The sequence below is a fragment of the Schistocerca americana genome, chromosome 8, assembly GCF_021461395.2.
Source record: "Schistocerca americana isolate TAMUIC-IGC-003095 chromosome 8, iqSchAmer2.1, whole genome shotgun sequence".
Lineage (NCBI taxonomy): Eukaryota > Metazoa > Arthropoda > Insecta > Orthoptera > Acrididae > Schistocerca > Schistocerca americana.
The window spans coordinates 269,548,160-269,562,824 of NC_060126.1; the positions used below are offsets into that span (position 1 = coordinate 269,548,160).

General features: G+C 40.8%; 1 protein-coding gene across 1 annotated transcript in view; it reads left to right on the plus strand.

Moving 5' to 3' along the window:
* LOC124545099 (poly [ADP-ribose] polymerase) overlaps positions 1-14,665 on the plus strand; it is a 107,057-nt gene that overhangs the window by 89,124 nt on the left and 3,268 nt on the right. Inside the window, exon 18 of the mRNA XM_047123911.1 lies at positions 8,298-8,477. Within this exon, the coding sequence (XP_046979867.1) occupies positions 8,298-8,477 (180 nt within the window). The remainder of the gene's footprint in view (positions 1-8,297; positions 8,478-14,665) is intronic.

Consider the following 14,665-nt stretch of genomic DNA (forward strand, 5'->3'; position numbering starts at 1 on the left):
CGAGAGGATTTACAGGTACTAGTTGATTTTGAAATTTAATTCTTTCATTCTTTCTTTCATGAGATCAATCATTTTACATCATTCTTCAGAAGATATAAATTTATTTAATTTACTACTGTATAATGCAAGTACGATATATAATTATACATGAAGGGTATGCCCTTCACTTTAACTTCTGTCAGTGGGAAACACATACTGTAATGATGTCTAAGAATATATCCTGATAGTGTACTGTTGTGCACAAAGTCATAAACAGAGGAAAAAGGTACTGTTTGTGAATCAGTTCAGATAGTGGATCTCTCTTTGTATTTCAGTATTGTACCATAATACTATCTGCAGACTTACGTTTCAATGTGTGGGCCTGCTGGCCACTGGGAAAAAAAGATGCTTTGTTCACTGCTACTTCTCCTTAAAATAGTTTTTATCATTTACAGATACTCATCAGTCTGTTATCTTATTATTGATATTCAATCGAAACACTTTTGCGTGAATTGCAAATTAGCCTTTATATCACTGGTTCTGAATATGACTCAAATGACTAGGCATTAAGATACTTAAAAATGAGATGTAAAACACCAAGCGATAACTAAATTTTAATGTTACTGATTTTCCTGCTTGTTCCCGTTGCCACAAAACTGGATATCTTTACTCTGTGTCTTGTTCATTAATGATAACCACAAGCAAACATAAATATTTTTATCTCAGTCAGCGATGTATTATTTATGTTCATATTGATATTCCACTTAATTGTGCAAATAATATTTCTTTCAATAATAGTATCTCATGTACACTTACCGTAATTAATATTGCCTTTATACCATCCTTCTGATATCTTTCCATTGATATGATTTAGAATTATTTCTCTGTGGCACAGTCTTAACCAATATTTTACAATTGTACTCACTGTAGATATTAGTACTATGGCTTTGTTATTAGCTGCTGTTGAGACTATTGCACATGTAAGCCTACTTTGATGATAGGTAGCGGAGGTGCGGAGTCGCAAATAGTCTCAACAAAAATACTGTCACAGTGAGGCCTTTTTCGAAAGTACACACACACACACACACACACACACACACACACACACACACACACACAAAAGCACGCGTAACTCTCACATGCGACTGTTGTGTGGCTTCAGCTGCCAGAGGCTGTAGTGTGTGTGTGTGTGTGTGTGTGTGTGTGTGTGTGTGTGTGTCGTCATATTGTTACATTCCATCCTAGATTTATTTTCCATTGTTTGATTATGCAGGTTGTATACACCGAGACAACTGGGAAATCCGAAGAAAATGTGGGAATTTTCTCATCTGGGAAAAATGTAATATTTTAGAATTCTGGGAATTTTTCATGTTTTAATGAATATATAAATATTTGTAATTTTAGCTGGTAAGAACTGATACTCTAACAAAGAATTTAATTTTACCTGCTTCTGAAGAATAATACTGCAGCAATAAAGCATAAACAAGAGAACAACATCAAAATAAAACTTATGTTCAAAACCTTAAACATGGCTGCGAAACCATGAACTTAATTTGCAAAGAAAATGTACCATTTACAACAACAAAACACAATGCTCACACAAGCATCTGCTAAGGGCAAAATGTCAAAGGCTTTGGAACGAAGACTGTACAGTACTCAAGTAGCAACAAACTGCTTTTGATGAGTGTGCTCCCCGCCGCCATTGGATAAGCAGCTGCAGCAACAAGCAGTATACTCTTAGCTCACATATTTGTTACATAGTTTAATTCTTAATTTCTTTGCGTGTTTTTGGTATTTGCATTGTTTAATTCATAAATTTTGGGCGTATTATAGTATTTGAGAGTTGTAGCATCGCGTTTTAGTACCTGAACGGTGTCAAATCGCGTAGTCTCCTTCTGCCGCCGAGCAGTGCACAAGTAGCAGCATTACTGCATTTACTAGGCAATCTTGTATTTTAATAACCGTTTAAATTTTGTGTCGAATTATTTGTGCTCTCTGTAGATTAGTTCAGACATTCTTTGCACAACAGTTTTTAGCATGGATAGTGACTGCAACTGCTGTGTTCGGATGCAGACTCAGTTGGCATCCCTTCACTCCCAGCTTCAGGCGGTGTTGGCTTCGGTCACACAGCTTGAGGCTGTTGCCAATGGGCATCACTGTGGGGGTCCGGATGGGGGTTTGTCGGGGACGGCCAGCTCGTCCCACGCATCCCCCGATCGGACTAAGACTGTGGCTGCCCGGGATACTGCCCGCATTGAAGCTGACCCCTCACCCGTGGTAGAGTGGGAGGTCGTCTCAAGGTGTGGCAGGGGGCGAAAACATTCCGGAGGGCTGAACGGAAGGCCTCTCCAGTTTGTCTGATGAACTGGTTTCAAGCTCTGTCTTAGGCTGATACTGATCTTCGGCCAGACATGGCTGCTTGTCCTGTTCCAGAGGTTGCCCCTCAGTCTGCAAGATCCGGGCAATCGCAGAGGGTGGGCTTACTGGTAGTTGGGAGCTCCAACGTCGGGTGCGTAATGGGGCCCCTTAGGGATATGGCAGCAAGAGAGGGGAAGAAAACCAACCCCTTAGGGATATGGCAGCAAGAGAGGGGAAGAAAACCAATGTGCACTCCGTGGGGGGGGGGGGGGGGGGGGGGGAGAGAGTCATTCCAGATGTGGAAAGGGTCCTTCCGGATGCCATGAAGGGTACAGGGTGCACCCATCTGCAGGTGGTCGCTCATGTCAGCACCAATGATGTGTGTCGCTGTGGATCAGAGGAAATCCTCTCTGGCTTATGGCGGCTATCTGATTTGATGAAGACTGCCAGTCTCGCTAACGGGATGAAAGCAGAGCTCACCATCTGCAGCATTCTCGACAGGACTGACTGCGGACCTTTGGTACAGAGCAGAGTGGAGGGTCTGAATCAAAGGCTGAGACGGTTCTGCGACCGTGTGAGCTGCAGATTCCTCGACTAGCGCCATAGGGTGGTGGGGTTTCGGGTTCCTCTGGGTAGGTCAGGAGTCCACTACACGCAGCAAGCGGCTACACGGGTAGCAGGGGTTGTGTGGCGTGGACTGGGCAGTTTTTTAGGTTAGATGGCCTCGGGCAAGTACAGAAAGGGCAGCAGCCTCAAAGGGTGCGGGGCAAAGTCAGGACATGCGGAGGCCAAGCAGCAATCGGTATTGTAACTGTAAACTGTCGAAGCTGCTTTGGTAAAGTACCGGAACTTCAAGCCCTCATAGAAAGCACCGAAGCTGAAATCATTATAGGTACAGAAAGCTGGCTGAAGCCAGAGATAAATTCTGCCGAAATTTTTACAAAGGCTCAGACGGTGTTTAGAAAGGATAGATTGCACGCAACTGGTGGTGGCGTGTTTCTCGCCGTTAGTAGTAGTTTATCCTGTTGTGAAGTAGAAGTGGATAGTTCCTGTGAATTATTATGGGTGGAGGTTACACTCAACAACCGAGCTAGGTTAATAATTGGCTCTTTTTACTGACCTCCCGACTCAGCAGCATTAGTGGCAGAACAACTGAGAGAAAATTTGGAATACATTTCACATAAATTTTCTCAGCATGTTATAGTCTTAGGTGGAGATTTCAATTTACCAGGTATAGACTGGGACACTCAGATGTTTAGGACGGGAGGTAGGGACAGAGCATTGAGTGACATTATACTGAGTGCACTATCCGAAATTACCTCGAGCAATTAAACAGAGAACCGACTCATGGAGATAACATCTTGGACCTACTGATAACAAACAGACCCGAACTTTTTGACTCTGTAAGCGCAGAACAGGGAATCGGTGATCATAAGGCCGTTGCAGCATCCCTGAATATGGAAGTACATAGGAATATAAAAAAAGGGAGGAAGGTTTATCTGTTTAGGAAGAGTAATAGAAGGCAGATTTCAGACTACCTAACGGATCAAAACGAAAATTTCTGTTCCGACACTGACAGTGTTGAGTGTTTATGGAAAAAGTTCAAGGCAATCGTAAAATGCGTTTTAGACAGGTACGTGCTGAGTAAAACTGTGAGGGACAGGAAAAACCCACCGTGGTTCAACAACAAAGTTAGGAAACTACTGCGAAAGCAAAGAGAGCTTCACTGGAAGTTTAAACACAGCCAAAACCACTCAGACAAACAGAAGCTAAACGATGTCAAAGTTAGCATAAGGAGGGCTATGCGTGAAGCGTTCAGTGAATTCGAAAGCAAAATTCTATGTACCGGCTTGACAGAAAATCCTAGGAAGTTCTGGTCTTAAGTTAAATCAGTAAGGGGCTCGAAACAGCATATCCAGACACTCCGAGATGATGATGGCATTGAAACAGAGGATGACACGAGTAAAGCTGCAATACTAAACGCCTTTCTCCAAAGCTGTTTCACAGAGGAAGACCGCACTGCAGTTCCTTCTCTAAATCCACGCACAAACGAAAAAATGGCTGACATCGAAATAAGTGTCCAAGGAATAGAAAAGCAACTGGAATCACTCAACAGAGGAAAGTCCACTGGACCTGACGGGATACCAATTCGATTCTACCCAGAGTACGTGAAAGAACTTACCCCCTTCTAACAGCCGTGTACCGCCAGTCTCTAGAGGAACGGAAGGTTCCAAATGATTGGAAAAGAGCACAGGTAGTCCCAGTCTTCAAGAAGGGTCGTCGCACAGATGCGCAAAACTATAGACCAATATCTCTGACGTCGATCTGTTGTAGAATTTTAGAACATGTTTTTTGCTCGAGTATCATGTCGTTTTTGGAAACCCAGAATATACTCTGTAGGAATCAACATGGATTCCGGAAACAGCGATCGTGAGAGACCCAACTCGCTTTATTTGTTCATAAGACCCAGAAAATATTAGATACAGGCTCCCAGGTAGATGCTATTTTCCTTGACTTCTGGAAGGCGTTCGATACAGTTCCGCACTGTCGCCTGATGAACAAAGTAAGAGCCTACGGAATATCAGACCTGCTGTGTGCCTGGATTGAAGAGTTTTTAGCAAACAGAACACAGCATGTTGTTATCAATGGAGAGACATCTACAGACTTTAAAGTAACCTCTGGTGTGCCACAGGGGAGTGTTACGGGACCATTGCTTTTCACAGTATATATAAATGACGTAGTAGATAGTGTCGGAAGTTCCATGCGGCTTTTCGCGGATGATGCTATATTATACAGAGAAGTTGCAGCATTAGAAAATTGTAGCAAAATGCAGCAAGATCTGCAGCGGATAGGCACTTGGTGCAGGGAGTGGCAACTGACCCTTAACATAGACAAATGTAATGTATTGCGAATACACAGAAAGAAGGATCCTTTATTGTATGATTATATGATAGCGGAACACACACTGGTAGCAGTTACTTCTGTAGAATATCTGGGAGTTTGCGTGTGGAATGATTTGAAGTGGAATGATCATATAAAATTAATTGTTGGTAAGGCGGGTACCAGGTTGAGATTCATTGGGAGAGTCCTTAGAAAATGTAGTCCATGAACAAAGGAGGTGGCTTACAAAACACTCGTTCAACCTATACTTGAGTATTGCTCATCAGTGTGGGATCCGTACCAGATCGGGTTGACGGAGGAGATAGATAAGATCCAAAGAAGAGCGGCGCATTTCGTCACAGGGTTATTTGGTAACCGTGATAGCGTTACAGAGATGTTTAGAAACTCAAGTGGCAGAATCTGCAAGAGAGGCACTCTGCATCGCGGTGTAGCTTGCTGTCCAGGTTTCGAGAGGGTGCGTTTCTGGATGAGGTATCGAATATATTGCTTCCCCCTAGTTATACCTCCCGAGGAGATCACGAATGTAAAATTAGAGAGATTCGAGTGCGCATGGAGGCTTTCAGACAGTCGTTCTTCCCGCGAACCATACGCGACTGGAACAGAAAAGGGAGGTAATGAGTGGCACGTAAAGTGCCCTCCGCCACACACCATTGGGTGGCTTGCGGAGTATAAATGTAGATGTAGTTTGACATCACGACAGTTTTCATTTCTAATAGGTTGCGGAAAAATATTGTGAATGGTGGTTTGAGAAATATAACGTTTTCATTTTATGCAGTATGAATGATGTTGAGCGTGAGAATGTGCGATGAATTTCTTAAATCTCGGAGCTTTTCTCTCTTTCAAAACTTCACTTATCGAGGCCAGCCACCTAGAAAAATTTTGGGCCCAGAAGACGAGCCATTTATGCCATTATTTAAAATTTTAGTTGCACTTTAGTGTTTGATGTATCTTAAAGCTTAGCTTTCCTTGTAGTTATACTGCATGAATATTAATTTCTTGTTTGTGTGTTTGCACTACTTAACGGTGATGTTGCTATGGCTGACTAATTGTATGTCCGTTGCTTGTAACATCTGTTCTCATTGACCACCGAGATTGACACGAGCTATGATTGGCAGACAAAAACGCAGTGCAGTCTAGATTTCAGTGCTTCAGAAGCTACTGTGCTGGATTTGGAGGGATTCGTATTTATACTTTCCTAACATGAAAATATGCTGTATACATGATTTGCACATCAAAGATCTTTCCAGGACATGTAGTATTTTGCTGGGTTTCATTTCCAAAACGTCTGGGAAGTTCTGTGCTAGTGTGTAAAAACTGTACCAGTCAAAGGATTGACAGATTTTGCAGCTCAGAGGGAAAGTATGTTGTCACTTAACATGGGAAAATTGTATAATCACCTGAGAAACAGTGTATTTTTAACCGGCAAGTCTAGGAAATTCTTTTCCTATCCTTGCACGTATATACACCCTGCTATATTTCTCTTTTTAATAGCATCCTTCTACTACTTCCATGTGTATCCAAAATATATCGTGATATTAATTTTAATCTTTCCTTTCAATGTTTTATATGGGAAAAATTTTGAAGGGAGGAACCTTTGTTTTTGTTTCTTATAAACATTATTTTCTTGTTTAAGTGCCAGGATAATCAATTGCGACTTGCCTGAGTGTCCACGCACCTCAAAAGAACTATTCAGACTGTAAAGAACCACAAAAAAGTTGGACACAGCCACTTTCACCCTACATTTAACAATAGTAAGCTAAAGTCTGAGCCTCTTCAGGTGACAGTTCCTGACTAACACTTCCTGCAATAAATTCGAACACTCATCTTTGATTTCCCCCCTTCAGTAGTTAATAGCACTGTTTGTGGCTCATCTTAATGGTTTCTTGATGCTGCAAAAATATGCAATGAAATTAGGTGAGAATCTTTACAGAATTTTGGGCTAGTTGTGCTATACTAAATTTCAAGACTTCCACTGATGCAAAGAATAATGCAAGCCTCTATTATAAAATGCAAGTGAATTGTAACTATGCAAGCTGCATACAGCCAGTCCCCACAGTAGTCAGATAACACTCTTCACAGTGAAGTGTTCTAGGCCACACCACTATTCAAGAATATTGGGTCACTAATTGTACTCTAACTGATTAAATAAACTAACTGTGTTACTAACACTTGCAACAATTTCAAATTGTCGTGGTGAGCCGTCATGACGTCAAGTAATGACTTAGTTGCACTTCTAATATAATCTTTGCCATTCAGGATGCTGCTTGGCTAGAACAGTCATCACCACCAAATTAGCGGTGTCATTTCCACCCCTTGCTCTTTTCTACAATAGGAGCACAACCTATTGATAGGAACAGGAAAAAATCATTTCATTTCATGGCCAAGTTCGTTGTTACTTTTTGACAAATTTGATTGTGTTTTTGTGCTAATTTTTGGTGCTATTCATATCGTCAAATCAAAGTTTGTCATGCAGAAAATGGGTTGTGAATTGAAGATCATACCCAAGCACACAGCCTTGAAGAGATTAGAAACCAAAATAAAGTTTCAATATTCAGTAACTATCAGTTATGAATATTAATAAATTGCTTTACTTATTTTTACAACATGTTTATACATTGCAAAATTGCAGATTTCACAGTATATCATAGTCACAGATTTCATGTTATTTGCTGGAAACTTCTAATTTAGCATTATTTTATGCATTATTGTTTTTGCAGAATTTTCCTGTCCCTACTTATAAAAATAACCAAACGTTTTACAGTGACAAAATTCTTTTACTCCTAAATTGGTCTGTAAATTATTTCCGCAATGAACCGAGATGACAGATTTGCCCCTAACATCTACCTCAGAATTTGGCACGTTACAGAGCCCGTTTTGCTTATTCTTGCTTTTTCAAAATAGGTATTTGTGTTTTAATGAAAAAGTTACTTTTCCTGACTTTCATAGCCTATAATGTATTACGGCCCTACTGTATTATAACAATCAACGTGGAATCCAAAATTTGTCGTCTTGTTCACTTTCAGCATATGCTAGTATACCAATGGTCATATGTTTTATAGGTACGAAAGAACGCAGGCTGATTATATAGAGAAACTTCCTCCTGGCAAACACAGCACATTGGGTTTGGGGCGCACTGAGCCAAATCCAAAAGAAGTGCATCTGAGATCTGATGGTGTCATCGTCCCTGTTGGGAAGGGAGTCCCAACTGCTCGGAAGAATGTTTCATTGTTGTACAATGAGTATCCTTTGCAATGTAATGGTTTTAATCCTTTAATAATTACTTGTTGTGTATTTCTCAAGGTACATCTTCTGTGCTACAGAGGTAAGTATTTCATACAATACTGTAGAGATAAGTGTTTTACACACACTATCAAGTGGGAATACATCATGCTCTTATAGTCATACAGGGGGTCCAGAAAAATGTAAGACACTCTTTGATAGTCAATATTAATGGAATAAAATTCTTGCACGGGGCAGGAGGTAGGGGAGCAAGGGTAGGAAGATTTTGTGCATTCAAAGTGACTTCCATTAACAGCCGAATGACATCTGTTCCGCTGAACTGTTGACTGAAATATGGTTGTCAGTGTTGCTGGTGCAGTAGCTGCACATGACACCTCAGTGGTTTATCATAGCTCGTTCATTGCTGGCTTCTGGTGATAAACTTCATTTTTCAAAATCCACCGTAGGTAGAAGTGAAGATATTTGTAGGGCCTGGGGACCGTGGTGAGTACTCAGCAGCTCCTCTTCGACCTTTCCATCATCCAAGTAGATTTTCATCCAAGTAGGCTCTGACTTATGTGTGGTTGTGAGACGGAGCGCCATCTTGGTGTGGGTAAAATCTTTCATTTCCAGACACCTCTCGGACGGCAGGTAAGATCAGTGTTTGCAGCATATCAAGATACACCAGTTATGGTAAACTGTGCAAGTTTATTTATTTATTTACACGAAAAGTTTCGTAGGACCAAATTGAGGAGCAAATCTCCAAAGTCATGGAACGTGTCAGTACATGTAATTACAACATAAAAGTAATATCAGATATAATAAAATGTTTACGAGTCTGAAAAAAGTTAGTCCATAAGTTTAAGTAAAATCAGTTAACAATATAACAAGAATCAGCTTAATTTTTCAAGGAACTCCTTGATGGAATAGAAAGTGACTCATGAGGGTCATTTTCAATTTCAAAGAGCATGGATTACTGCTAAGATTTTTGAATTAGAGTGGTAGCTTATTGAAAATGGATGCAGCAGTATACTGCACACTTTTGTGCACAAGAGTTAAGGAAGTCGGATCCAAATGCAGGTTTTGTTGAATTGTAAAAACTGAGTCTTACTGTGATTTAGCATTAGTTTATTTTCTACAAGCCATGAACTTAGGTCATGAACTGCACTATTCAAAACCGAGCCAATGTTGCACATAACATCCTTTACTACTAAGCTAGTGTCATCACCAAACAGAAATACTTTAGTTACCCATAATATTAGAGGGCATATCATTTATATAAATAAGGAACAGGAGTGGCCCCAACACTGATCCCTGGGCCACCCCCTGCTTGACTGTACCCCACTCAGACCCCACACCACAGCCATTCTCAACATTGTGAATAATGACATTTTGCTGTCTGTTGCTAAAGTAAGAGATGAACCAATTGTGAGCTACTCCCCGTATTCCGTAATGGTCCATCTTCTGGAGCAATATTTTGTGATCAACACACTCGAACACCTTAGTTAAATCAAAAAATATGCATAGCATTCAAAACATTTTGTTCACCCCTTCCAGTACCTCACAGAGAAAAGAGAATATAGCATTTTCAGTTGTTGAAAGACTTCTAAAGCCGAAATGTACATTTGATAGCAAATCGTGCAATACCAAATGATCAATTATCCTTACATACACTGCCTTTTCAATAACCTTAGCAAATACTGATGGTATAGTAATAGGTCTAAAATTATCTACATTATCCCTGTCTCCCTTTTTATAAAGTGGCTTTACTACTGAGTACTTTAATCATTCAGGAAACTGACCATAGCTAAAGAAAAAATTACAAATATGGCTAAATACAGGGCTAACATGTGCAGCACAGTACTTTAATGTTCTGCTAGGCACTCCATCATATCTATGAGAGTCTTCAGTGATTTAGTTATTGACTCAATATTTCCCTTATATGCATCACAGAAGAGTATTTCAGACATCAGCCTTGGAAAGGCATTTGACAAAGAAGTTATATGATTCCCTGTAGATACTAAAGTTTTATTAAATCACCAGCAGTGCTCAGATAATGATTGTTAAATACTGTACTTATATCTGATTTATAAGTAACAGAAATATTTTTATTAGAACTGACTTCATATCGTCGACCTTGTGCTGCTGACCAGACACTTCCTTATGGTTTTAATTTTATTCTGTGAATTAGCTATTCTATTTGCATACCACATTTTCTTTGTCTTCCTAATAACATTTTTAAGCACCTTACAATACTGTTTGTAATGGGCTACTGTAGCTTGATTGTGACTATTTCTGCTAGTACCCCTTTCAGAACGTTCTAATGGGAAGCAACTCTCGAAGAGCATGAGAAGTGTGTTAAGGAAAGCATTATATTTATCACCTATGTTATCAGCACTATAAACATCCTGCCACTCTTATTCCTTGACAAGGTATAAAATACTCTAATGCTGTTGGATTGGCTGTGCTACTGTTCCCTTCCACCCTAGTTGGGAAGAAGGAAAACAAAAAATCTGCATCAGATCATATGAATTTTTGTGATCTACCAACATCCTTTTTCTTACACAATCATATGCAAAATTAATATTGAAGTCACCACATATAACTAATTTCTGGTACTTCCTATAAAGTGAATCAAGAACCCTCTGTAACTTGAGCAGAAATGTTCTGAAGTCAGAGTTGTGGGGCCTATAAACAACAACAGTTAGAAGTTTAGTTTCATTAAATTCAACTGCCTCTGCACAAGATTCAAATATCTGTTCAGTGCAGTGCCGTGATGTATCTGTGGATTCAAATAGAATACTGTTTTTTACATACATAGCCACTCCCCCACCATGCAAGGAACTCCTTGAAAAACAACCAGCAATGACAGACCACATCACACATTAACACCTGGTAGATTAACCCGTTTGTCTATGTGAATGAGAGGATTTTCAGAAGCTCAGTACTCGCAGTTGTGATGGTTTACAGTGATGTTCAGTTTGAAGTGCGCCCCATTGGTCCAGATAACTATCCCTGCAAACTATTCATCCTCGTGTAGCGTGCCTTCAGACCATTTGCAGTACTCATCATTTATCTGGGTTGTCTTTGTTTGTGGTATGCAATAATCACAGAGTGCACACTTTCCACTTTGCAGCCTACAGAATATGTCATGCATTTGATTAACTTAACCTCGCTTTCACGTGCACCCTGCTTCACAGATTCTTGAGGTGACCTAATAAAATGTTGCAACACAGCATTGCTGGTAGCTGGACTTGAATTTTTTGGCTGGCCAGACCTTTACATATGCACGTCCTGAACAGCAATGTTGACCATGCCTGGATCTATGGGAGGGCCAAATCAGGCTATCTGCCCCAAGTGGCATTTCAGGGGGTGCCAAATTCATGTTCTTGAAGGAAAAACCTTGTTTCACAGAGCACCTATCATCCTGCGCACATTGGTGTATCGACTACTCATATTATTTGGAACACATTCTATGTTGATTTCTGACCGAACCATGAGTTGATTTTTGAATGCATGCATAGCGTACATGATGTGTCTGCCAGGGGAATCTCCATTGCGTCAAAAAATAAAAAATCTTTCCCGCAAACAAAAGGGGATGGAGCTATATGAACAGACGAATAAAACCAGAGAGATGAATACCATTGCGGGGAAACAAATCCTGCCTCCATTTATCTGGGCAGCAACCTGCAGCAGAACTGACACTGTCACAGGGATCGCTGATTTCTTCTAGTGTTGTATGGGTCGTAATCAAAATCCGTGATGGACCAGGATTAGTCACTTCACTTATTTCAAAAGAAGAAAAGAAAACAATGAGCAACACACAACACAAAGCATTCAGGGATGGCTACTGCATAATTTCTTGTTGAAGTTAGCAGACACAGTTCAGACCCAACCTCAAGCAGTATTTGATGCAGCTAGAGTTCAAAACATCCGCCACCTAACTTGCCACATTAAAACTGTCCACATTATACCATCTTTCAAGCTTTAGCTAACAAACAGACATACGTGTTTCTTTCTTATAGAATGATAGGTCCCATGGCCAAGTGCTAACTTGAGTTAAGTAATGTGTATTTTCAACAGACCATTCTACAGTTGACATTGCACCAGATCATTGAGCACAGTGATACATTGTTGCATTCGTACACTTTATTTTGCAAATAGGTTCTTGCGCGCATTATCTTTCCAAATTGAGCTTTGCCAGATGATGGACAATGCCAGTAACGGCTTACATTTTTGATATTGTATGCAGAAAATAGCCATTTCAAACTATCTCTGATAAATAGCTCATCTGGATACAATTAGTTGTGAAACAGTGTCTATTAAGTAATTCTGTGTTTTCATTATGATACAGAATTCACATCTATTTCACATTTCTCACAAAACGCGAATTTTTCTGGTCTGTATTTTTGAACACAACTCGTACATGTTATGTCATTGAAATTCTCGTGGAAGTGTCTTTCAAATGCCACAAAAAAAAGTATATAGTTCCATTAGACAAAAACACTTGGTGTCGTAATTCGGTGACTATAAATGTTAAAAATTTCTTGTGAATGTCAGGGAATTCACCATATTTTCCACCATAACATGGTGAAAACTGTACTTGCATACATTTATTCATTCTGGGTTTACTTAGGATGGGCTGTCTTGACTGCCTGTATATATGATAACAAGTAGTCCTTCTCGATATCATCACTGCTGTCTTCTTCCTTGGCCATCTGTTTCCTGCTGTACGAGGTGCATTCAAGTTCTAAGACCTCCGATTTTTTTTTTTTCTAATTAACTACTCACCCGAAATCGATGAAACTGGCGTTACTTCTCGACGTAATCGCCCTGCAGACGTACACATTTTTCACAACGCTGATGCCATGATTCCATAGCAGCGGCGAAGGCTTCTTTAGGAGCCTGTTTTGACCACTGGAAAATCGCTGAGGCAATAGCAGCACGGCTGGTGAATGTGCGGCCACGGAGAGTGTCTTTCATTGTTGGAAAAAGCCAAAAGTCACTAGGAGCCAGGTCAGGTGAGTAGGGAGCATGGGGAATCACTTCAGTTGTTATCACGAAGAAACTGTTGCGTAACGCTAGCTCGATGTGCGGGTGCATTGTCTTGGTGAAACAGCACACGCACAGCCCTTCCCGGACGTTTTTGTTGCAGTGCAGGAAGGGATTTGTTCTTCAAAACATTTTCGTAGGATGCACCTGTTACCGTAGTGCCCTTTAGAAGGCAATGGGTAAGGATTACGCCCTCGCTGTCCAAGAACATGGACACCATCATTTTTTCAGCACTGGCGGTTACCCGAAATTTTTTTCGTGGCGGTGAATCTGTGTGCTTTCATTGAGCTGACTGGCGCTTTGTTTCTGGATTGAAAAATGGCACCCACGTCTCATCCATTGTCACAACCGATGAAAAGAAAGTCCCATTCATGCTGTCGTTGCGCGTCAACATTGCTTGCCAACATGCCACACGGGCAGCCATGTGGTCGTCCGTCAGCATTCGTGGCACCCACCTGGATGACACTTTTCGCATTTTCAGGTCGTCATGCAGGATTGTGTGCACAGAACCCACAGAAATGCCAACTCTGGAGGCGATCTGTTCAACAGTCATTCGGCGATCCCCCAAAACAATTCTCTCCACTTTCTCGATCGTGTCGTCAGACCGGCTTGTGCGAGCCCGAGGTTGTTTCGGTTTGTTGTCACACGATGTTCTGCCTTCCTTAACTGTCGCCCACGAACGCACTTTCGACACATCCATAACTCTATCACCACATGTCTCCTTCAACTGTCGATGAATTTCAATTGGTTTCACACCACGCAAATCCAGAAAACAAATGGTTGCACGCTGTTCAAGTAAGGAAAATGTCACCATTTTAAGTATTTGACACAGTTCTCATTCTCGCTGCTGGCGGTAAATTTCCATCTGCTGTACGGTGCTGCCATCTCTGGGACGTATTGACAATGAACGCGGCCTCATTTTAAAACAATGCGCATGTTTCTATCTCTTTCCAGTCCGGAGGAAAAAAATCGGAGGCCTTAGAACTTGAATGCACCTCATATGTAGTCGTGTCGTGCAACTCTTGCCACAATCTGCACTGTGCTGTTCTTTCCTTATTGTTACAGCAGTTTTCTTAAGTACTTTCAATGCAGTTGTTGTCCTCTTAACAATGTCAGGAGGTTGATCTGTTTCTTTCTAAGACTAGAAATTATACAA